Consider the following 23,514-nt stretch of genomic DNA (forward strand, 5'->3'; position numbering starts at 1 on the left):
GATACAAGAAAAAGGACCTAGGCCCTCCCCCAAGTAATGGTCCCCTATGGAGGGCCTCACTATCGCTGGGGAGTGGGTGGGGGTAGGTTGGGGGAGTCAGTGGGGAGCATGGGAGGATGGGAGGGCAAGGGAATGGGGGGATTGATATGTAAATAAGAGTGCTTGTAAAATTAATATATATAATATATATGTATATATATATATGTCATATATATATATGATCATGCTGCCACTTGCCACTAAAAGTCAATGAGAAGTGGTGATGCTTGTCTCCATTGACAAGGAGGCTAGACCTGACCTGCATGCCACCCAATTCATGACAGTCCCATGCAGTGGACAGTTGTCCAGATCAGGAGTTAGTTCACTTTCCACAGACAGCATTTTGGAAGATACAAAGTCATGTGACCTGGCCTCATGGTGCCTGTTTGCCTTGTGGGTGTGGTTTAAGGGCTGAGAACTTGGCCACAGTTTTGATGGATCAGGTTCATAGCTCTTATCTGGAGCTTCCTTCAGCACAGGCCAAAGCAAATGTGATTCCATAAGCGTCTGCCTCAAGTGAGCCACTTGCCTTGAAGGGTTGGTCATACCTGCTCTGGAGACAGTTGCTGGAGTGGCTGTGCGCAGGTGGCTGATCTCAAAAAGGAGACGCATTGTGGGGTTAAGGGGAATCCTCTCGTTGCTTGCCAGGGTCAGTACCTGGAAACCACAGGAGGGATAGTCACTGAGGATAGAGCTATGATGCTATTGTGGTTTGAAGGTGAAATGCCCTCAGAGGCTCATGGGAACACTTTGTTCTCAGTTGGGAGTGCTGTTGGGAGGTTATGGGATCCTTGAGACTTGGGATCTGCCTGGCAGAGTTGGGTTATGGATGGCAGGCCTGTGAAGGTTACAGCGGGGTGCTACTTCCAGTCCTGTGCTCTACGTCCATGAGCCAAGGTCTGCAGAGCCATCCACATGTGTTTTCTCTTGGTGTGTCTTCCCACCATGCTGAAACTGATGGAAGTCAGCCCTTCCTCCCTTAAGTCTCTTTGGTGAGTTGTGTAGTCATAGTGAAGAACAAGAAGATGATGCAGATTCGTAGGTAGCTAGTGGGGTTTGATGGGTTCTTATCAGTTAGGGTCGTGGATATGCTATACTTTGACAATGTTCCCCAAATAGCATAAGAAGTAGAATCTTTTAGATGTGCTGAGGCCCTGAAGCCTCCACCCCCATCTATGGATTAATGTTGAACACAAAAGGGCTCGAGTCTGAGTTCTACGCTTGGCTTTCTCTTGCCCTTCTCCCATCTACCATGGAATTACATGGCTAGAAAGTCTTCATTAGATATGGCCCCCAGATCTTGAACTTCCAGCCTGTATAATTGTGAACCAGATAAATATCTTTTCCAGACTCCAATGTTTTGGCACAGTAGCACAAACATGAATAGGACTATTTGCCACTACCCCTCCATACCCATCAGGTCTTATTGTATAGCCCAGGCTGGCCACAAACTCACAATGTAGCCCAAGGTGCCCTTGAATTCAAGATCCACCCACTCCTACCACTTGAGTGCTGGGATTACAAGTGTGTGCCATCACGCCCATGTGTTTTCTACAACAATCCTTTCTCTTTATTCTTTTGTATCCCTCCCACTCTCACCCTTGCATCTCAGTGAGTCTGGAAAAAAAGTTATTTAAACACTTCAAATCAATGTTGATAATTTGAATGAACCAGATCATACTGGAACAATAAAACTATAAAAAGAAAGGGACTTCTGGTGTTATATTTCTGTTCTTCCTTCTAAGTGGCCCCGCTGGGAAACTATGCATTTATTCTAATGAGTCTATGAATGCTGGAGCCATTTGAACATTTCCAATCTGGACATGGTTCCTAAACAAGTTTAGAAGGAGCTATCAGCGTAACAACCATTTTGCTGAGATGCCGTTAGTTAGTTTTCACTGTAAGAAATAACGTTTACTCTTTGGGGATAGGCATTTATCATCCCAGAGGGAGGGTGACAGACTCAGGATGTTTCTGATATTTAGTTTCCTTATTTATTAAAGGGAAATGAATTATAAAAAAAGACGCGAATGGATGACTAAGATTCTTCCCAGCTCTAAATATTAAATGAATCCACAGATAGGAGATTCTGAAAGACATTGAAAACAATGCCAAAAAGTAGGGTGGGCAATGGCAGAGCCTCTCAAACAGGTCAGAGTAAGGACAGGCAATTTCTAGGGTGTCTCACTGAAGACACTAGTGATGGCTATTTCCTGTGACCTGGCTATCACGTGGAATCAGGATTTCCAGGTGTGCTGTCACACTGGAAATTTGACATCACAGATGAACATTGCATGGGATCCTTCCCCAGGTGAATGTGGATTACATGGGGTCCCTCCCCTGCCATACCTTGTTATCGTCCATGACTGTGTTCAGAGACTCAATCCACATCGGGTCTATATCACCATCCAATAAGATCCACTTGGGCCCATCATGGGTGATGTTGGCAAGCTCCCTCATGATGGAAGAGAACAGTCCTAGAAGAAATCACAGGTGGCTTCTTTTCCAGCACTGGCCCTCATTCTCTTCACACAGCTTCCCTGCATTGGCTACAACTCTCAGGAGGTGCAAACAGATGAGGCAGGGCAGACCCAGCTTTGTATCATGCTCTACCTGGAACCTGACCCATGTGTCTGAGGCACATTCTTTCCATGGACCAGACTAACAACAGAACATCAGGAAAAACAAAACAGTAGCAGTGCTTCTTTCTTGGTATTTCAGATTTTTAAGTGACAGGGGATGCAGGCAATCATTTCAGCAAGTGACTGTGTCACAAGAGAACTCCAGCAAGGTTTTTGGGGTGAAATTTCTGTACTTTATAATCACAGCCTTAGCAAATCTTGTTTATGATAGGCTTTGAGAGACACTCCCTTTTGTTTTTACTGTCATTACCTCAGAATCTATATATTAATTTGTGTAGGATTGATTTTTATATTAAACTCTCCTACTTGAGTTGAGCTTTGTAAGTTTTATTCAGATGTTGTTTTATGCCAACATAAAATTATATAGTTTTTAAACCTATTTCATTGGGCAAAATATTCCTGAATATTTCATAGGTTTTACTGTTAATTTGAATAGGTTTTTTTCTCCTTTGCATTTTCACCTTTTTTTTGCTAGCTATTACTGGTAGAGAGAAAGGCTACCAACATATATGTGTGTGTGTGTGTGTGTGTGTGTGTGTGTGTGTGTGTGTGTGTGTATGTGTATGTGTATGATGTATATATATTCTATGTTCAACTATCTTTAACAAAATTTTCAATAAAATCTTCTGGATTTTTCTTACTGTAAAGTTGCAGAATTGAGAAAACCTTTTTTTTTTTTTCTCTTTTCCTCTGATTTATACCATATGTTCCTTTTTCCCTGCCTTACTGAATTCTCTGCACCAACAGAGCAGGGCTGAATAATAATGCTGAGAAGAAGCTCCCCAGATTTGTCCCCTTTCTTAATGGAGGGTTTATGCATATCACACAGAGAGGGTTGACTTTCCTTTGGGCTTTAGGGACAGAGTCTTCATTATATTGCGGGGCTTCCCATCTGATCCCATTTTACCGTGAGCTTTCTGCTAGAAGTGAATACTGAACTTTTAGTTTCTATTTATCAATGAATGTATTTTCTTTTCATTTGTCAGTGCTCTTTGTTACTGTTTTATAAAAATAATTGGCTGGCCTGTGTACTCAGGAGAGTACATTGTACCCGATAAAAACTCAACTATTCTTTTGAGACTGTTAGATTCTACTTACTGCAACTTGATTTAGAATCTTTGCATCTATAGCATTAAGATAGTGTTTTTCCCTTTGGTTCTACATAAAAGCTGGTATCAAATTTTTCCAAATCTACAATATGATTTCTGAGCCACCTTTTTTATGGCTTGAAATTATTTGTTTTTGTCCTTCCACCACCTTTGCATTGCTTTACTCAGGTTACTTACTTGCTATGTAGTGAGCATTTCTAATTTACATTTTGTTAGGGGTCATTGTCATCAGATACTATGTCATCTGCTCCAACATTCTCATTGAATCTTATTTTTACTGCACCATTATCATTTTCTTAAGAAGTATTTGAGCACGTTCATACATGTGCAGATGTGTGTGGAGAACTCTGAGTAACCTTGTATGCTCTTCTTAGGTGCTATCCACTTACTTTTCTTTGAGTCCAAGTCCCTCCCTGGCCTGGAGTTCATTAAGGAAGCTAGGTTAGGTGACTAGTGAGGCTCAGAGATCTCTCCTCCTCCGTAGCACTAGGATTATAAGCATGCAGCACTGCTTAACTATTTTATGTAGGCTCTGAGGATGTATCTCAGGGCTTCATGTTCACAAACCAAGTACTTTAGTAACTGAGCTATTTCTCCAGGCTTATCTTTCCTCTTTGTGAAAATGTACATACATAATACATACATACATACATACATACATACATACATACATACGGATACTCACACACACACACATGCACCCTCTCACAAGCATGTACATGCACACACATAATATAAACTGTTTCCCCACCAAGAATGTTCACAGTGAACTTATTGATCTTTACATAGAACCACTATTCAGTGTCATCTTTTCCTTGTTTCTGTTTCTATCCTTCTAATTTCAGACTTTATTAGTTTCACTTCTGTCAGGTAGGGTTAATTGCTCAATATGGATAACAACTTCCTTTATTTCCAGTTTATTTTTTTTGATAGAGTTTAATGCCATTCTAGGCTTCAGATCTGTAGGTTCAAAAGACTCTACAGACTCTGTTTCAAGCATCCAGTTCATTGGTTCTTCCATGGGTTTCATTTGATTTTCCTCCTGATTCAAGTACAGAGAACATTTCTTGATTTTCAAATAGGAGATTGTTTGGGATTATTTTCATGCTAGTTGATTCTAATTCTGTTGCTTTATCAGAGAACATGGCCTACAAAATGAGATCTTGGATTTCACTATACCTGTCTGTGCATCCAACTGAATTTGAAACTTTTGAAACTATAACCAAACAAGAAAGGAATAGTTTCTATTTATGGAATACAATGTTGAATAACTATGTATCATTTTTAATTCAATTATACATCTGAAAATTCTGTGTGTACACTTCCTTTTCTCTCTAATGGAACCATACAATTTTTGAAAAATGGTATGGAAAAATAGCCTAAAAGGCTATATGTCATTTGTTTCAAAATTGTGCTATTTAATCAATACACATTCTTGATTGCTGTATCATCTCTGCCAGTTTTCCGAAACATAATATATAAATTTAATACAGTTTTAATTGGAATTACAGCAAAGCTTAAAATGTTGAATTATAATAACAAGCTCAAGTTTAATATGGGAAAATAAGTGCCTGAGAATATCCAAGAAAGTTATAGCTGGGTGGTGGTTGTGCACACCTTTCATCCCAGCACTCAGGAGGCAGAGGCAGGAGAATCTCTGGGTTCAAGGCCAGTCTGGTCTACAGAGTGAGTTCTAAGTTGGCCAGGGCTACACAGAGAAACCCTGTCTCAAAAAACAGAACAAAACAAAATTACTAAAGAATTGTGAGGGTTGATGTGCCTCATAAGATTATAAAATATGCTTCAAAACAGCTGCAACTGACACAGACTGAAAGTAGTTTAGGAACAGGAAAATAGGAGTGAAACAGACTGGAAACCTTGAAGTCAGCTCAGTGTGCATGGGCTCAATACATGGCAAGCTGGTGTTTAGGCTCTGATGGAAAGAATGGTTTATTTAATAAATGGTACTGGCGCAATCAATTGCACATCTGGAAGGAAATAAAGCTGAGTTTCCTACACTACCTCATACTAAACCACCAAATAAATTCCAGATGGGTTAAAAAATGTTAATGTAAAAGAACCCTTATTGAACAAATTTATGATCGCATATCTGCAGCTGAAAATTAGACAGAGTTATAAATGAACAGAAATCCCAGCTGCTAAAAGAGCGAGACACACATAATTTGCTTTGAAAAAATGCACAGCAAGATGCAGCATGAAGTTCTATAGACACACAATAGGACACAGCATTATCGACACAACATACATAACATGTCACAAATAGGGTTGCCTTTGTGGCTTATGTATTGATATATGATACATATACACTGAATACAAAAAATAACAAAGGGAAACAAAACACAAGAGGCAGGGCACTAATAGCAATAAGAAGGAAAGCATCGCTAACAGGGAAATAAAAATCAGAGAAGCAGCTACGTAACTTAACTTGTTCTGGGCTTCTGATTGAAACTCCATAAAGAAGACCAGACAGTTTGGCTCTGATGAAGTCAGACACTGAGCCATTAGGAGAGCCTAGCATTTCCTTGCCTAGACCACAGGGGTTGTGGGTTTGGAGTCCTCTGCACGCCTATTGTAGGCAACATGAGCCTACAAACACTTTTAGGGTACAGAGGTCATCCTCTGCATCACCAGGGACCAGGTCCAGACTCCGGTCCATAGCAGGCACCCTCTCCATTACTGCTAGGGCCCTCTGTGGGATGTTGGCAAGTTCCATTTATTTAAGAACAAGCTTCCTTTCCCTGCATGTCCCTTGAATCCATGCAAGGCAATGCAGCCACTTTGGCTATGTCATATACTTTATCTACTTTAAGGACCTTGTAAAGTTGTCAGAGGAGGGACATTGGAAAGCTAGGGTTCTCCTCTCAGCCCAAAGTGACTTCTTCCTTTCTGATGCTCCACCAATCTTCTCTGGTGCCCGGCCCCCAGCTTACCCTTGGACCTTTGAGCCTGACTCTAGGGATAGAAAAAATTTTGTCTTGGAGTCTCCTTCTTACCATCCTTCCATTCTCGTGTGGCTGGATTGATGATACCGAAGAGTTCATCATTTGTGACAGCTTTGGGGTTGAGGTCAGTCCACACGGGGCGACGTTTCATGACCTGATAGGTCTTGTGTAAAGACCTCAGTACCTGTGACTTGCCAGTACCGGCACCACCCACCACGAACACAGAGTGCCTCACGGCTAGTAGCTCTTCCAGCTGGGTCACCTGAGAGGAGGAGAAGCAGCTGGAGAGACAGGTTGTCGTGCACATTCAACTGCTCTTCTTCGAGCAAGGCCAGTGTGTGAAGTGAGGCTTGAAGTCAACAATGGGACAGTGTTTATCGCAAACACTGTGGAGTCTAAAGTGCAGGAGCATCACAGTTCACTTGTTCACGCGTCCCTCACTCATCCATGTGAGTATCACTGGCCAACTAAGTTTTAAGAAGATACCAGATGGGGAGCATTCCAACAGGCTGCCATAGTATGACAGGGAAGAAAGTCATGTTAGAAAACCACAGTATGAGCTGATAAGGCTCTAGCATGTGTATTTACAAAGTGCTGTGAGAATCACTGATCTGGAAGACGACAAGAATAGGGAAAGCTTTCCAGAGAAAGGAGCATTTGAAACAGAGCTCCACAGGTGGTAGGAGTTTGTCCAGAAGATACACAGGAAGGACACTTTGGAGAAATGGGGGCAGGAGGATGACAGCATAAACACAGGTTTGCAGTATGATGGAGTGTGATGGGGTTGGCTGGGTGGTTTGTGGAGGATGGAGTCAGAAAACCTCATGGAGATGGTGGTAGCATCAAACCACTGTGCAGCCAGTTCAACACTAAATTAAGGCCTGGAATAAACAGATCTGTAGATAATCAAGGTATTGCCATCCTTCTGCTCCTTAAGTAGCTACTTACAGCTTTGGAGATTTAAGTCTTAACTCACTAGACTGGCTTAAAATCCCTTTGTCAATCTGGCCCAAACCAGACACCACTCTCATCTCTCATCCCCCACTACACACATTTCCAACCATGACATGCAGCTCCTTCAGGGATGCTGGTTTCCACATCCCTGTCTTCTCCTTACAAGGTACCCTTCCTGTAGTCCAGCATTTGACAGTATCACAGTGGCTACTTTTCTGTCTCACTATTTGATCACTGGCTCATTAAAGGATACCAGGGCTTTAAGGAGTGGAGCCTAGTGAGTGACTCTTAGATCACTTGGAGACATGCTATCAGAAGGACTAGGGTTTCTTGTGAGACCCTGTTTCACTCTTATGTCATGATTGTTCAAAGGAGCTCTCCCTGGCTTTGTACTGAGATGTGCTTGCTTGAGAACACACTTTCGCCATTGCTACCTACCATGCTGGCCCTCATCAGGGCTGAGACAATGCAGGTGTTATGTCCTGGACCTCTGAAGTTCCTAGGTCAACTGTATTACTTCTTCTTCCACCCTGCTAGAAAACTTACTTTCTTGGCTCCTGACCCTTGAAACTCCACCAGGATGCATCTCTGACTGACCCTGCAATACTCACTCTCCTCTGGGCTGAGTCCTTCCAGTCTGGACACATAATTTTCCAGATGCAGGATGTTTTCCCCCGAAGAAGTTCTGCCTAACGGTACCCTATGCCACAATACCCTCTAGTCTGCTGGATGTGATATGATATTTCTGCCATATTTTCAAACAGTTGTTGTGATGTCTGTTTCTCTCTATCATTCTATGAGCTATAGAAATTTTCTTTGCCTTTAAGTGATTAAAAGCAAATATAAAGTTGGTAGGGAATGCTGTCTTCTGACTGAAGAACCTTTAGCAGAGAGCTTCCATCTCATCAGAAGCTGCCATGGAAAGGGGGTGGGGGGAACAGAATGCTGTCCAACTGATGAGAAGAAACAGAGGATTCTAGAAGGAACAAAAGATGGAGAACTGACAGGGGTTGGGTTGCCAGATGCCCTGATCAGACTTCAGAAAGTTTAGAAGGACACAGTCAACCCTGATTTTAAGGTAACATCTTTAGATACAAGTATTGTTATGAACCTCTCTGAGTTTCATTCATCTCTTTGAAGAGGATGAACCCTAGGGTTAGGGGAACATGCTCAGTCTGACATTCAGAGCCCTCTCTATGATGGCCCCGTGCTGTCTCTCCAGTCTTACTGCCACCCTCTATCCTAGTTCTCATCACCTAACTATCCTTTCCTTTGGCATTGCTGGGCTTCCTGCTGTTGCCTGTACAACCTCTGTGTTTCCTGCACACACCCCTTTGTTTACCCCTTTGGCAATAAATAGAAGGCAAAGGCATGGGATGGTGAGTGAGGATGGTTCAACTTGCTGCAAAGGGGCAGGTCATGCTTTTGTTTCTTTTGTAAAAAGAAATTCCAGCAATGAAAACACACACCTTATTGCAATGGGGAAGAGGTATGTGCCCAATTCATTCTTATATTTGACTTTACATAATCAGGGCTTAATCTCCACCAGTGAGCATACTGTGTTGGGAATTCCTCCTGGAAAATCTTTGCCATGCATGCCTTCAGGGGGCACCCTTTCTCCTTCATAAAAGGCCTTCCTGGACTGTGTTGTACAGGCTCATTTTCCTACCTGAGAATTGCCTCTGTATCATCTGCTTCAGGTTGTTGGGGGAAATCAAATACAAGACAGAATGTAAAACCCACGTGTGAACTCTACAGTGATGCTATGTGTTTCTCACACCTATTATTTGACAGGAAGTGTAACCTATGTCTTTGTGCTCTGAAGCCTTGGTTGTTCTTTGTGGCAACTGTCTTCTGATGTAAGATAAACCTGTCCCCATGCAGTCATTTCTAGCATTTCTACACAATACACACCCTGTAACCATCACATTCTGCAAAATCACATGTGAAAACAACAGACTACTGGAAAAGCCATCCAGAGTGTTGCTTGTAAAACACGCAGAGAACTTTGTGCTCCAAGCCCTCTAAAAGCCAGCAGTGAATCCTGTCCCTAACCCAGTGGCAGCAACAATTCGTTCCTAAGCATTTTCACCTTGCCTCATTGTCAGTCTGCCTTTGTAGGCTTCAACTAGGTGCTGGGTTTCCTCATTAGAGAGGCAGGTCCTGTTCTGTTGGAGCCTACTTTAATATCAATTAGGGATCAGAGCCAGATGGAACCTTCCTCATTAATCCACTGTTTGAATGTGAGGGAGATTGTTTCCCAGGCTCTCTATGTGCCCTTGCATCTTCTGAATTGGTTCTTAAAGACACTAGCAAGCATCTCCGCCTTAATGGCTAAAGCACTAAATAGTTCATTTTCCATTGATGCGAATAGCAGGGCCTTCCTCTTTCTCCTGTCCTCCCCATCATCCTTCCACATTGTGGTCTTCCAGAAAAGAACTAATTCGTAAATTGAGGTCTCACTAACTGGATATATATCTGTATAGCTAAAATTCCATTTGGATGAAGGATGAAATATAACTCATGATCCAAGGAAAGAATTCAGAGACAAAAAAAAAAAAAAAAAAAAAAAAAAAAAAAAAAAAAAAAAAGCTTGTAAGGGAAAGCTGCCTTGTATACCTTGAGTACAAAGCTGTCCTCAGCCTGGAGCTTAAGGTCCAGGATTGCTTTCCGAACCACAGCTTCAAAGTTCAGGTCTCTCCTCCGGGGGACATCCAGAGCAGGAAAGAGGTCGCCAATGAGACCCATGAACACTGGCATGTCATCTGTCACAATCTTGGGGATGTTGAAATCTCTCAAGGAGCGCATAAGGACTTGGTCCTCTGGTCGGTCAGGGTCTCCTCGTTTCAGGGATCCTGCTACCACGAGGACAGACTTGATGGCCCGCAGTCCCCAGTCATAGTGATCCTGTGGGAAGGCAGCAGAGCTGAGGCCAGAGTTGCTTGAATGTGGAGCATCATATGCATAGGCCACACAATTACACACAGAACATGCTATCGGTCACTACTGAAGCTCAGGTGGAGGGTGGGTCAATATGTCTCTGAACACTATGTTCCTGGTCTGGCATTGCTTGTATTTTTCCAGCTACGATAGTAAAGCAGACATAGAATGTTCAATGGGATGGACTCTGGAGGATGAACAACAATCATTTTCAAATTGATTTGGTTGTTCCTCATATATTCAGAGGGTGGGAAGGCTGTCAAGGAGAGAGCATCTTAGCTGTTAGAGAAGGTACATGCTGAGTTTATAAGATTTTCCTTGAACACCTTCAAACTCACTGAGTATAGTTTTTTAAAAGTATAGTCCCTGAGGCTGGGAGCCTAGCTTAATGTCAGAAATCTTGCCTATCATAGGTAAGCTCCTAGGTTTGATTTCCAACACTACAAAAAATTGTAAGAGTTCCACAGTGCCACCAGTGTTGATAGTAGATTCTGGGGTTAACAGATCATAAAACTGACACCAGGGCTCACAGCATGGCAAGGGGAGGTGGTAGCTCAGAATACAGAGTTTAAAATTAACAGATCGGGGTTCAAGTCCTTGCTTCACCTCTTGATCCACACCAGATCACTGCATAATTAGAACTCTGATAAATGCTACAAAAGACAAAACTCCATGTGCAATGAAGGCAAAAGATGTAGTGGTTGTAACTGTGGGCTGTGGATGAGAGATAGTTCTGAAGGAATGGCATTAAAGAACACTGGAAGGAGTAGACATCACTTAGGCCCAGACAATGGAGCACAGCAGTCAAGGCCCAAGGAACAGGTGTTCACAGGCTTGGGATGAGAGGATAATTTGTCTCACAAAGACTCAGGCAGGTAGAACATGGCAAGAGAACCATGGGCATGAGTTGTTGAGGAAGGCAGACCATAGAGCTCTACAGTCTTGAGCAGAGGGCCCAGAAGTTTGTTTTGATGCTAAGAGCAGTGAGGAGCATTTGAAAATAATTACATTAGCTGGTATTTCAAGAATGGGTTGAAGGAACTGAATCGCCTGCTGCAAATTATTTCAGAGGCAGGTGCAAGAGTTTAACTGAGAGACATGGGTACTTGTAACTAGAGCAGTAGCACTGAGTACAGAGAAGTATGGGAGCTCTAGTTAGTGCAAGTTAGTGTTCTGTTGCTGTGATAAACACCATGATCAAATGCAACTTGGGGAGAAAAGGTTTATTTTAGCTTACAGATTGCAATTCATCATTGGGAGAAGCCAGGAGAGGAACTCAAGCAAGGATCTTGAAGCAGAAATCACTGAGAGCTGATAGGGAGGTCCTTCTGTGTATATGTCTCTCTTATTGGTTAATAAATAAAGTACTGTTGGCCAATAGGGAAGCAAGATAGGTGGGACTAGGAGTCGAGGAGGATTCTGGGAAATGTAATAAAAATTCTTGTGATCTAGGCAGGAAGTGACATTGCAGGTAATCTCAGAATATAAGCAGGGACAAGCAGGAATTCGCTCTCTTCCTCCTCCTCTTTTCTCTGTGGAGCCACCATGTAATCCCAGGAAGAGCACAGATGCCTTCCGGCATCCTCCATAAGATAAGTCTTTATAAATATATAGATTAATGGCTATGGTTGATGCTTAAGACAGAGCAAGCATAAAAGAAATCCAAGTCATTGGCCAGCAGCATTGTAACTAATATAAGTCTCTGTGTACTATTTTGGGCGCCCACTTGGTGGTGGGGCTTGGCGGAAAGATTTATTGTTACAGAGTCACTTAATAGTTTGTTTCCAGGCTCCCTTTGTGCAGTCTTCTGTAACTCAGGTCTATTTGCCTAGGGATGGTATTGCCCACAATGGTCTAGGCCCTCCTATATCAATCATCAATCAAGAACCCCCCCCCAGACATGCCCACAGGTCAGTCTGATGGAGGTAGTTACTTGATTGAGATTCTCTCTTTTCAGGAGTATCAAGTTGACAACCATGATGAACTATCCCAAAGAGTACCCAAAGGTAGAATCAACATTACTTTGTTGCCGTGGATTAATCCTTTTGTACACTGTGAAGACATGCTGCTCTCATTGTTATTAAAAAGTTGATGGCTAGGCAGGATTTTCAGAGCACAAAGAATGCTAAGGAGAAGGACAGAGTCAGAGGAGATACCATGAGATACAGAGTGAACAGGATGGAAAGTACCTTTGTGAGGTAAATAAGCCTCAAATCAGCACATAGATTAATAGAAATAGGTTGATTTAAGTTATTAGAGCTAGGTAAAAACAAGCATAAGCTATCGGCCGAGCATTTATAATTAATAAGTCTTTGTGTGGCTATATAGGGAGTGGCTGGTAGGACAGAAAAGTTCTCCTACACTTTTTCTACTGATTAGGTTCAGGAAGAAGAATGTGACAAGGATGAATCCTGTCACCCCACCCTCACTAGCCAGCAAAAAGGATGGCTTCACATACTGTGTCAAGAACAGCAGGAGAAAAGGCTCTGCTGAGAGTTGGCAGGGAAGAGCAGCTTTGAATGTGCTGAGTCGATGTGCTCTTCAGATGTAGGTGGGTACATCACTAACAATATATGTTTAGACACATAAGAGGTTTGTGACAGAATTCTGAGCATAGAAGTCACAGACCTGGAAGTCAGTGGTGACAGAGAATGGAAAGAGAGGCCACAATGAAAATGTATGGAGAAAACAGGATTCCTCTCTCTTGTAAATATGTCACAGGGCTGATAGAGTCCATGATAGCCAAGGTGATCAAGGCAAGATGACCCCAAATGGAATGTGAACCTCACTGGTCAGAGTCCTGAGAAGCTTTGTTGGTTGTCCTTGATATCAAGAAATTGTCCATGCAGAGTACTGATCTCATTAAGGTGCTGTTTCTTGGGTTTGCCCTTCAGCAGGAGGCATTTGAAAATAACACTACTGAGGGAGAGCCTAGAGTTGTTCTTCTAAACAACTCCGAGCACCCAGCCCATCTCATGTCCTCTCAGGAAGAGAACATTCATTCCAGGGACTGGCACTTACCATTGCCATGAATCTCATGGGACACTTGTCTGAGAAAGGTTATAAACTAATTTGGAGCTCAAAGACTTTGAAAGAGTGATAAGTTGAAAACTCAACACAAACTTTTGCTGAAGAAGAACTCTGAGGTTTTATTATTCCTTATCAATCCAGACCCTGTAAGAAATCTAGAGTTGGGCCACAGCAGGGTGCTTGGTCATCCGGTCTCCTCAGAGATCCTACCTGTTTGGAGAGAAGTTCTTTACATAGCTGGTAAAGGGTGATGAATTTCCGGGCCAACGATCTGGCTTCAATGAATCCTTCTGCTACCAGCATAATCTCACAGATCAGTTCAAAGTCTGGAACTACCATTGCACAAGGCCTGGATGCAGGGAGACAGAAGCTGAGAAACTGAGTTGAAGGGGAGATCACAGGACAAGGGATGCTGGTTTCAATCACCCAAAGAACTGTCTTCAAGGGCAAATGCTCACAGAAGGACTGTTGTAATCTTTTCACCTCACACATCTAAATCTGAGGTGGTTCACTAAGGATGAAGGGAGTGCCCCCCACTCAAGGTGGTGGATAATATCAGCAGGAGGGAGCCGAGTTGGAACTACAGCTCAAGTCTCATATGTTGGGGTCAATGTGCCTCAGACAAGGCAAGGGTTAACACAGCAAAATGTCTAAAATAGGCTAGGAGCTAAAGATTGGAGAATGGAATCTCGCTGGGTGTCTGCTGGAATCAGAACAGTCCCCTGCTCCATCTCCTCAAGGTAGGAATGTCCTTTAGATATCCATGGCTTAATTTGCACTTATTTGTATAAAAAATTTAAGTTCCTAATGCTAAGGACCAGAGAAGTACCTATTAACACAGGGTAACATACACGAAAACACAGAAGATCTGAAATTTTCGTCTCTATAAGAATTTTCTGTGGGTTTCCTCTCTCTGGCAATATGTATGTATGTATGTATGTATGTATGTATGTATGTATGTATGTATATGTACACATATATATTATATATCACATACATAAACACACATATATGCATGTGTAATTTTAAAATGACTTGTTAAAGCTATTAATTTAATTGGTATATTATGGGAACTTATCATTATTAAATTGTGTGAACATGTATGGTTATGAACATGTGGAAGCCAGAAGACAAGCTTGAATGTTGTTCCTCAGAAGCCACCCACCTTGTTGAGGCAATGCCTCTCACTGGCTTGCAGCTCACTGATTCAGGTAGGCTGACTGGCCAGCAAGTCCCAGAAAGCTACCTGTGTCCTCCTCCCCTGCACTGGAATGACAAGAGCCTGACACCACACCCAGCTTTGAGAAACCAGCCTGAACACACACCCTTGTGACTGCATAGCAAGCACTTTACTGGCTGAACTATCTCCCCAGTCAGCTACATCTCTTTAATTGCATTTCCCTTTATTGATAACATTTATTTTTCAAAATAATTCAAGTACATATTGTCCTTTGAAACGTTTTATACTGCATTCAGAATCGAAGGAGCCACCAAATATTTAGATTCCCACAATTCTTTGGCAGTCTGAACATGAGGATATGAACAGAATTTAATGTGGCTGTGAAAAATTATGCTGCAGAAGGAAGATTAGTAAGTGGCATGGGAAAATACTAATTAATGAAAGCAGTATATTAAATAATATGGCCAGTTCCCAGCTTTGAAAAATAAATGCTAATACAGTACGGGAAGAAAAATGCCAAGTGGTTTGCCTCTGGGTAACAGGATTGGGCTGGGACAAGCCCAGTCTCTAGCTCACATCCCAGCTCTGTGGCTTACTAACCAGGGAATCCACCTGCCTTCTCACAGGACATGGAGGAAACTAAGTTTCCACGTGGCCACTAACAACCACTTGTAATTCTAGTCTCAGAAATACAAGGTCCTTTTCTGGCCTCTTCACGCATGCATGTGGCTCATATACATATGTGCAGGCAAACTCATACACCTCAAATAAAAATAGTAACTCAAAAATGTTGTTCTCGTTCTTTCCCAACCTTCTTCTATGAATATAATATAGACAGCTAGAGTCTGAATGTTTGTATCCCCCTAAAAGTTATATGGAAGCCCCCAGTGTGATTGGATTGGGAAGTGGAGGTCATTGAGAACGAGGCCTTGGGAATAGGACGAAGTCTGAGAGTAACCTTGCTGGATCCCTGCCACAGTAGAACGCTGTGAGGTAACCATCCCTTTTAACTTGGAAGTGAGCCATCCCAGAACTTGACCATCTGGCCCTCTGACCTTGGACTTCTGGCTTCAAGCACCCCAAGAAGTGTCAACTGTTTCGGTCAGCGAGTCTGCAGCAGTTTGTTATTGCAGACGGCCTAGACTAACAGTACTTTAAATTTAGGAAGAAAACATGAGAAGTAATTCCTGCCTGGTTGATGACCTACCTGTATCACTGTATTACCTAACACTCTGGGTAAACAAACAGCTAAGAGTGCAGTGTTCTGCTAATGCTTCCGTGGGTTTTGGTTCAAGTAGGAATTGCTTGAGTGAGGACACACCAATGTTGGTGCTACATAAGAATTGCTACAGCAGGAGTGATTTTTAAAGTAAGAGGCTGGGCCAGATGTATGGTGGCACATAGCCACAGCCCCAACACTCAGGAGGGAGAGGCAAACTAGATCATATGTTCCTGGCCAGCCTAGGTTGCACAGTGGGAACCCCATGTTAAAGCAAGGAAGCAAACAAACAAAAATCCCAAACCCAGGAGAGACTGAGACAACCAGGGAGATGCCTAGCAGCCTGTCTGGCCATCACAGTGTTGACTCCACCTCCTCCTGGAGAGGGCACTGTACCCTAGCTGCCAAATGAGAAAAACAGTATTCTCACACTTCACACTACCTCTCCTAGGAAAAAGTTTAATAAGCAGATGATCCAAGAACAGGAGACATCCTTCAGTTTTCTCCTTGTTGGGCCAATTTCTCTTGTCTGAGAAAAGAATGCAGCTCTAAGCTAGGAAAAACATTTGTGTTTTCACATATATATATATATATATATATATTATATATATATATATATATATGTGGGTGGCAAGGGTGAAATAAAAGAGGTGTTTCTACGTGTCTTTACCAGGATGTAATTTGACACTGAGCCTTTTAGAAAGTAATTTGGCAATGTGTATCAAAAGCCTTAAAAATGTTCCTGCTCGTTAACTCCGTAATTCCGCTCTGGGAAGCTAGCCAAACAAAATAATCATGCATACAGAAAAAAAGATTTATATACAAAAAATGTACATTACAAAATTATGTATGAATTTATTTTAAATGCTAGAAACACTCTTAATATTCAGCCATGAGGGGCTAGTTAATTACACCATGGACCATGTATTTGATAGAAAAATATGCAGCCATGAAATGTGATTTATAAAAACAAAATACCCAACAGGAGAAAATATTTATGATAGTTTTAGGGGATTAAAAAATAAATAATGAATTGGTGCACAAGTCACAATTGTACATTCAAAGTACATAAAATAAAACTAATTTATACTTATGTAACTGAATTAGCCACAGTTAAACAAAGAAAGATTTTACTGAGGCTGCCGTTACGGTAAAAGTAGATCTTTAGCAATCTATTGTTTTTTTAATTTAAAACTTTTTATACTTTTGATGAAATCTATCATACCTGTATTTTGATCATGTTTTCCCCTCCTGTAACACAACAGTACTGACATACATATGAACTCATGAGACAGTGGGAGTACACACAAGCTCTGCATAGGTTCAAGCCAGACTAAGTCCCAACCTGCAGAGAGTGAAGTAAACACAGGGTCCCACTCATAACCCAGAGGCTATTAACACCTGATATCTGATGGCAAAGGGAAAAAAAAATCAGTTTTCTCCAATGGAATGTCAATGGGTAAAAAAAAGAGATTTACTCTTAATGTTGCGACTTTCCTCTAATACATAAACCACATTTTCAGTAGGAAAATACACGGAAATCCTCTTTGTGGCGTCCATGTGTGGGGACACACTGCCACCCACCTGAAGAGAGCCTTGAGGTTTTCCGGCAGTTCTGTGCGGCCAGCATAGCCAGGGTTCATGGTGATGAAGATGCCCACAGAAGGATCCAGCCTAATCTCCTCCCCCAGGAAGCTGAACCTCTGCTTCCTGTCTCTGATCGCATCCTGGATGCTTTTCACCTGGTGAGAGATCAGAGGAAAATGACTCCTAGTATTCAGGTGGTGGGCAGTAGCTAAAGCTGGAAATCCAGACACAACACAGGCAGTTGTGCTGTGGCCCCTGTGTTGAAGGACAGGCACAGTGCCTGCAGCCTGGAGCCTTTGCTGACTGGCACTAAATATGTGTCTGAAAGAAATCTGGCTGCCCACCTCAACATTCGGCATGCTGTGACTACTCAGATGGGAGTGGGTAGGAAACAGGTGAATTTTTTTTTTTTTCACTTGGAATCTGGATCTGGGTTCCTTGTAGTAGGAACCTAAAATACAGCTAGTGCTAGTGTGTGTATGTGTGTGAGAGAGAGGGGAGGCAGAGAGAAGAGAGAGAGAGAGAGAGAGAGAGAAGAGAGAGAGAGAGAGAGAGAGAGAAAGAGACAGAGAGAGAGAGAGAGGGAGAGAGAAAGAGAGGGAGGGAGGGAGGGAGGGAGAGGGAGGGAGGGAGGGAGAGGGAGAGGGAGAGGGAGAGAGGGAGAGAAGCCAGAGGACTATGTTAGCTGAAGTGTTAAAGGACTGCTAAGCCCAAATCTTCAGGTGAGCTGAGGAGCTCTGGACAGGACCGTTGACACACTGAAATCTGCCTCACAGGCTTTTCAGGAGGTTAGGAACAGGATCACTCCTGATAAACAGGTCAGCATGGTGGTATTTCCAGCTTTGAGATGCAGGGAAACTGATCTGTGGATGGAAACTTCTACCCACAATGCTTTAGTTTCTGCTGTATAACCGCCACCCCCCCAGCCCTATACCTCAGCACACAGTCAGACTGCTGCCTTCTATTATTCAGAAAAAGGTCACCCTGCTAATGTAGAGGTCTCATTCCTCTTTCTATTATTTCCAGGTCGCCTCCATCAATCTTGATTTAACTAGTGTGACCTGGTCAGAGCTCCATTCTGGGTTAACTCTTACAGTGAGAGGGGGACAGAAATAGAACTCAACCGTGTATGTTTTTCACAGTCTTCTTTGAAATACATGCAAACATGATCAGTTATGGTATAGAAGAAGACAAAAGGCACATACCAGCAGCCAGGCCTCACAAATGTCTCTGGGAATTTCTAGCCTCATATGGTACTTGGAAGGAAAACCTGAAACTGGGACCAGGGCAGGGTTTGAAATGAGCCTCTAGTCTGTCTGTCAAGTATGACTGCTAGAAAAGCCAAGGGTAGCCCAGTTTTGTCAAGGCCTATGGAGGGATAGGGTGTGTGTGTGTGTGTGTGTGTGTGTGTGTGTGTGTGTGAGAGAGAGAGAGAGAGAGAGAGAGAGAGAGAGAGAGAGAGAGAGAGAGAGAGAGAGAGAGAGAAGGAAGGGGACAATATTGCCAGGCTATCTGACAGTTCTGCAATTAGGATTCAGCTCTTCTGCAGTAAAGTTCTAACAACTGAATGTATTTGAGCTCACAGCAATTAGAGGGAACCTGAGACTTCTCTACGTGCAGAATACCAATGCCATACAGGCAGAGCCAGCCTCCAGCACCCTGCATGCTGGCCACCCAGGTGGAACTCTGCTGATTCACGCCAGGCTCACAGCCCAGTGCTGTTCAGCTGTTCAGCTTTGCTACCCTCACTATCTGCAAGTTAGGTGGCATGTAAAAGTTCTTTCTTTCTTTCTTTCCTTCCTTCCTTCCTTCCTTCCTTCCTTCCTTCCTTCCTTCCTTCTTTCCCTTCCCTTCCTCTTCCCCTCCCTTCCTCCCTTCCTCCCTTCCTCCCTTCCTTCCCAGTAAAATACACAGAGCACTTCCTCAGTTAGGGACAGAGAGGCAGGTTTAATTAGCTTTAATTAGCATCTACCAGATGCTGTGCTACCTTTGGGCAAAGGCCAAAGCTAGAGCCTAGGACCCTCCTGCTGTTTGCTCTGACTCAGCACTCTACCCAAATGCTGAAGCCCAGAAAGCCCACACTCAGCAGGAATTTATGACGTACATTGGATTGGAGGCATCTGTGCTTTTGTGTAAAATTCTGTAGGGGGCTCTTGAGGGAAATAACTGAGCAGGCTGGGTGAGGCTGGAGCCTCTATGCTGTCAGGTGTTTCTCTTAGCCTAATACCACTGGCTATGACTTACTGCTACTGCAGCAACTGAGATTCTTGGGACCAACTACAGGGATGTGATGGTAATCAGCATCCAAGGGACCTGGATAAGGACCCGAGGGTTGGGAGTGTCAAAGAGGAATATAGGTATTCAGGAAACGGAAGAAAGAAATGCTAAAATACAAGCTTTGCTTGGTGGAAGCCACCCAGTCAACTCTGCACACACCTCTCTAAGATTGCATCACTTCTGGAATATTAAAGCCACCAGGAATAATAATAATCAATATTATTTGAAGCACTATTCTGTACCAAGCACTATTTTGAACATTCTATAGAAAGTGTCCCACTCAGTTCTCTGGAGACTGAGATGGGTGGTCTGAAATCCTCATTTTATAGAGGTTGAAGTGAGGTGGATGGTGGTTAAGAAACCATTCTGTTTTTAAGTTAGCATCAGGGGAAACTAAGGGAGGGATGAATAGAAACTTTACTGTTTTTGAAACTTTTATATGAATCAAAAATTGTCTCAAAGTAAAAAGAAAACAGAAAAAGAAAGTCAGGGTTGAAAATGAACATTTGTCAAGAAGGGCAGGTCAAGCCTTAAAGCCAGGCAGCTGGAAACAAAGCACATATGTTTCATCAATTCACCCAAAGAGGCATGGATCCGCGTGACCTCATCCGACTCAGTTTGTCATCAGTTAAGTGTTCATATGTCCCTACATATTCTGAGAAACCACTAGGTAGTTTGGTTGTTAGATGACTACCACAATGAGTAACTGCTAGGATGCTATCACTTCAGTGACAGTCTTCTGCAAGGTTTATTCATATTTATGTATATGTCACTTGTTTTGCTCTGAAAATAATGTTTATTCTACATTAGAAACACTTCTTACAAAACAAGAAAAGTTCCTATTACCCACTAAAGAAACAGAAATGTGAAGCTGTGAAGATGCTATGGTTCCCAACTGGGATCACTTCACCCATCCCCCAGGGGAGTATTTGACAGCCAGAGATTTTCTCGAAGCATGGAGGGAGGGATGCAGCAGTCATCTGGAAGGTCGATATTCTGCATTGTACAGGACAAACCTTTGCAGCAGACCTATCCTGGAAGCTGGCACTCTCAGAAGGTTGTGTCCTGTGTCTTCCCATTTAGGCCTTGAATCTGTCAGAGTGGACGACATGTGCAAATCCTGCTATCATTTTGCAGGTGATATAATTTAAGGAGGTGACAGGCTAACCCAATCTGTGTGAATATTCCATTTCTTCTCCTTACCCCTTTACCATACTCCTTCTAGTCTAGGGATGCAGCCCATCTCCAGTCATTATTTTATGTTACCTTTGCCCAGATTCCATGTATCAGTAAAAGCCTGCCTGGATTCTACAATAATGGTAGGCTGGAACCTGCTGTTTTCAGGAAGTACAACCCAATTACCACTTTGTACATTTTGTCACAGTTCCGTGATTTTTTAAAAAATAATCAACTCCTCTACAGAGGGTGCAACTTGGGACATTCTCTTGGCTCTGAGACTGGAGCATTTGTTTCTTGCCTGGAATCCTTGGAACCATTCTGTAAGTACCTTGCTAATACATCTTCTGATATTTATTTATTTATTGATTGATTGATTTGGAACAGGGTCTCACTATGTAGCTCAGGCCAGCCTCAAACTCACAGTCATAGCTGGTATTTTAGGTGTTTGCTGCCATACCTGGTTTGGATCTGCTGCTCAGCTGCTTCATGCCTCAGTCCAGACCCCATCAGTGCCTGTACCACAAGTAGTGGGGACACCAAACGATATGGGGGGAGGACAGGGGCTATAGGTTCAAGGTGGTAAGTTGTTACCTTGGTGGGATGTTTCCCAAGGCTCAGGTAATCCAAGGTCTAGAGAGCTGACTGAGCCATCAGCAAGGAGATTCTGAAAAGCATTAAGTAGTATAATGCTTTTTAAAAATAGCAAGTAATTTCTCTTGCAATTGCCACACTGAGGATTTTCCCAAATGGGTATGCAATTCTGCTTGACCAATATGACAGAGACATGAATATTCCCAGCAATGTAAACACTGGAGCATAATCACTTCTACAGAAGTTCCTGGGATGAGAAGCACAGAAGGGTGAGGAGAGAAGAGGAGAGGAGAGGGAGGGGTGAGGAGGGAGGGTGGCAGAGAACTGTCAGCAGCTGGTGCAGCTTCCAAACCAATATGCCAGCCAGGATTACTGTGTGAATAATTAAGCACAATTTTCTCCTTGGATGCTTATATGATTTTAAATGTTACCAGCTCCAATTCTGCCTGAACTTTTGTCAGACCACTTCCTCCTGACTGTCTTTTATGGGTGTGTCCCTAGACCGGAATGTGACAGCATCAAAGAATTCCAAGTTGAACTCATTTTACTCAATTCTAGGAGCAATAGAGAAGCCCTGTAGTGACCTTTCCAAACGAGGTTATTCCATTTTCTGACTTCCGAGAAGTGGACAAATGCTGATGGGTACCCTCTCAACAGCTAGCAAATAGTCAGGGTTGGTAAGAGAACCCGGGGATGGTTCAGCTGAGGATAAGTAAGGGTGTAGGTAGTATAGACCTGTGCAAGGCAGGTATGGAACTTTACCCCTGTCCCTTGGGTCACAGCCTTCTATTTCCCACTATTTCCTGTCACTTTAAAATGACAAGGATAAAAGTCATTTTTATTACCACCACCATCTTCATCGCCACTACCATTGTGATCATTGTGCTTTCATCATCATCATCACCATAGTCATCATCAACACCACCACCCTCATCATAATATACCATCCTTACCATCATCACTATTATTGTAATCATCATGTCCTCATAACCACCACCACCATCATCACTACAATCTTCAATATTATTACCACCACCGATATGACAATCGTCAAATCTACCCTCTTCCTCATCATCCCTATCGCCACTACCATAAACTCCACTAGCTTCATTATCATTCCCACCACCACCACCATTTGCCTCATTTGCTAAAACATCATCCCCTTCATCACTACTACCACTATCATTATCATCATCAGTGCCATGCTCATCCTCATCATGTATCCACTATCATCATCATCAGTCATCATCACCACTTTCATTATCATCGACCTCACCACTAGTAACTACTGCCAAAGTCATTACCGAGTTCATCATAACCTGCATTACTACTACCACAAACACCAACACCACCACCACCATCACCATCACTACCACCATCACCATCATCGCATTAGCATCAGTGACCATCGTCATTGCCACCATTGCCATGGCCACTACCAGTATCATCACCCTAACAACTGAGCACCCATGTTCTATAGATCTTTGATTTAAATGTTTTAGACATCAACTCATTGAAAAATAATGTTATATTCAAAGAACTGTGTTTAGCACGATGACCTCTCTGTGGAGCATGCTAGGAAAAACGCCTTGGGACACACACGGAGATAGCCTGTGGCAAGCCCCTGGCACTAACCATAACCCTATGATCAATGGAATTATGTATAATGAACAGCTCTGGACTTAGTGGAGTTGGAAACGTAATACCTAGTTGCTGAGAACAAGAGATGTCCTCTAAACGCTGTGGCAAGCAGCCAGAGGAGAGGAAACAGAATGTAGAGATAAGAGGAAGACACACAGGTAAG

At 42.8% G+C, this 23,514-nt stretch overlaps 1 protein-coding gene across 1 annotated transcript in view; it reads right to left on the reverse strand.

Annotated features, from left to right (window-relative positions):
* Dnah9 (dynein axonemal heavy chain 9) overlaps nucleotides 1-23,514 on the reverse strand; it is a 338,224-nt gene that overhangs the window by 194,005 nt on the left and 120,705 nt on the right. The window contains exons 29-34 of the mRNA XM_027427134.2: nucleotides 17,661-17,818; nucleotides 13,888-14,026; nucleotides 10,327-10,614; nucleotides 6,805-7,015; nucleotides 2,389-2,516; nucleotides 588-696 (exon numbers count right to left, since the gene is read on the reverse strand). Of these exons, the coding sequence (XP_027282935.1) occupies nucleotides 588-696; nucleotides 2,389-2,516; nucleotides 6,805-7,015; nucleotides 10,327-10,614; nucleotides 13,888-14,026; nucleotides 17,661-17,818 (1,033 nt within the window). The remainder of the gene's footprint in view (nucleotides 1-587; nucleotides 697-2,388; nucleotides 2,517-6,804; nucleotides 7,016-10,326; nucleotides 10,615-13,887; nucleotides 14,027-17,660; nucleotides 17,819-23,514) is intronic.

This window comes from Cricetulus griseus, chromosome 7 (assembly GCF_003668045.3).
Source record: "Cricetulus griseus strain 17A/GY chromosome 7, alternate assembly CriGri-PICRH-1.0, whole genome shotgun sequence".
Lineage (NCBI taxonomy): Eukaryota > Metazoa > Chordata > Mammalia > Rodentia > Cricetidae > Cricetulus > Cricetulus griseus.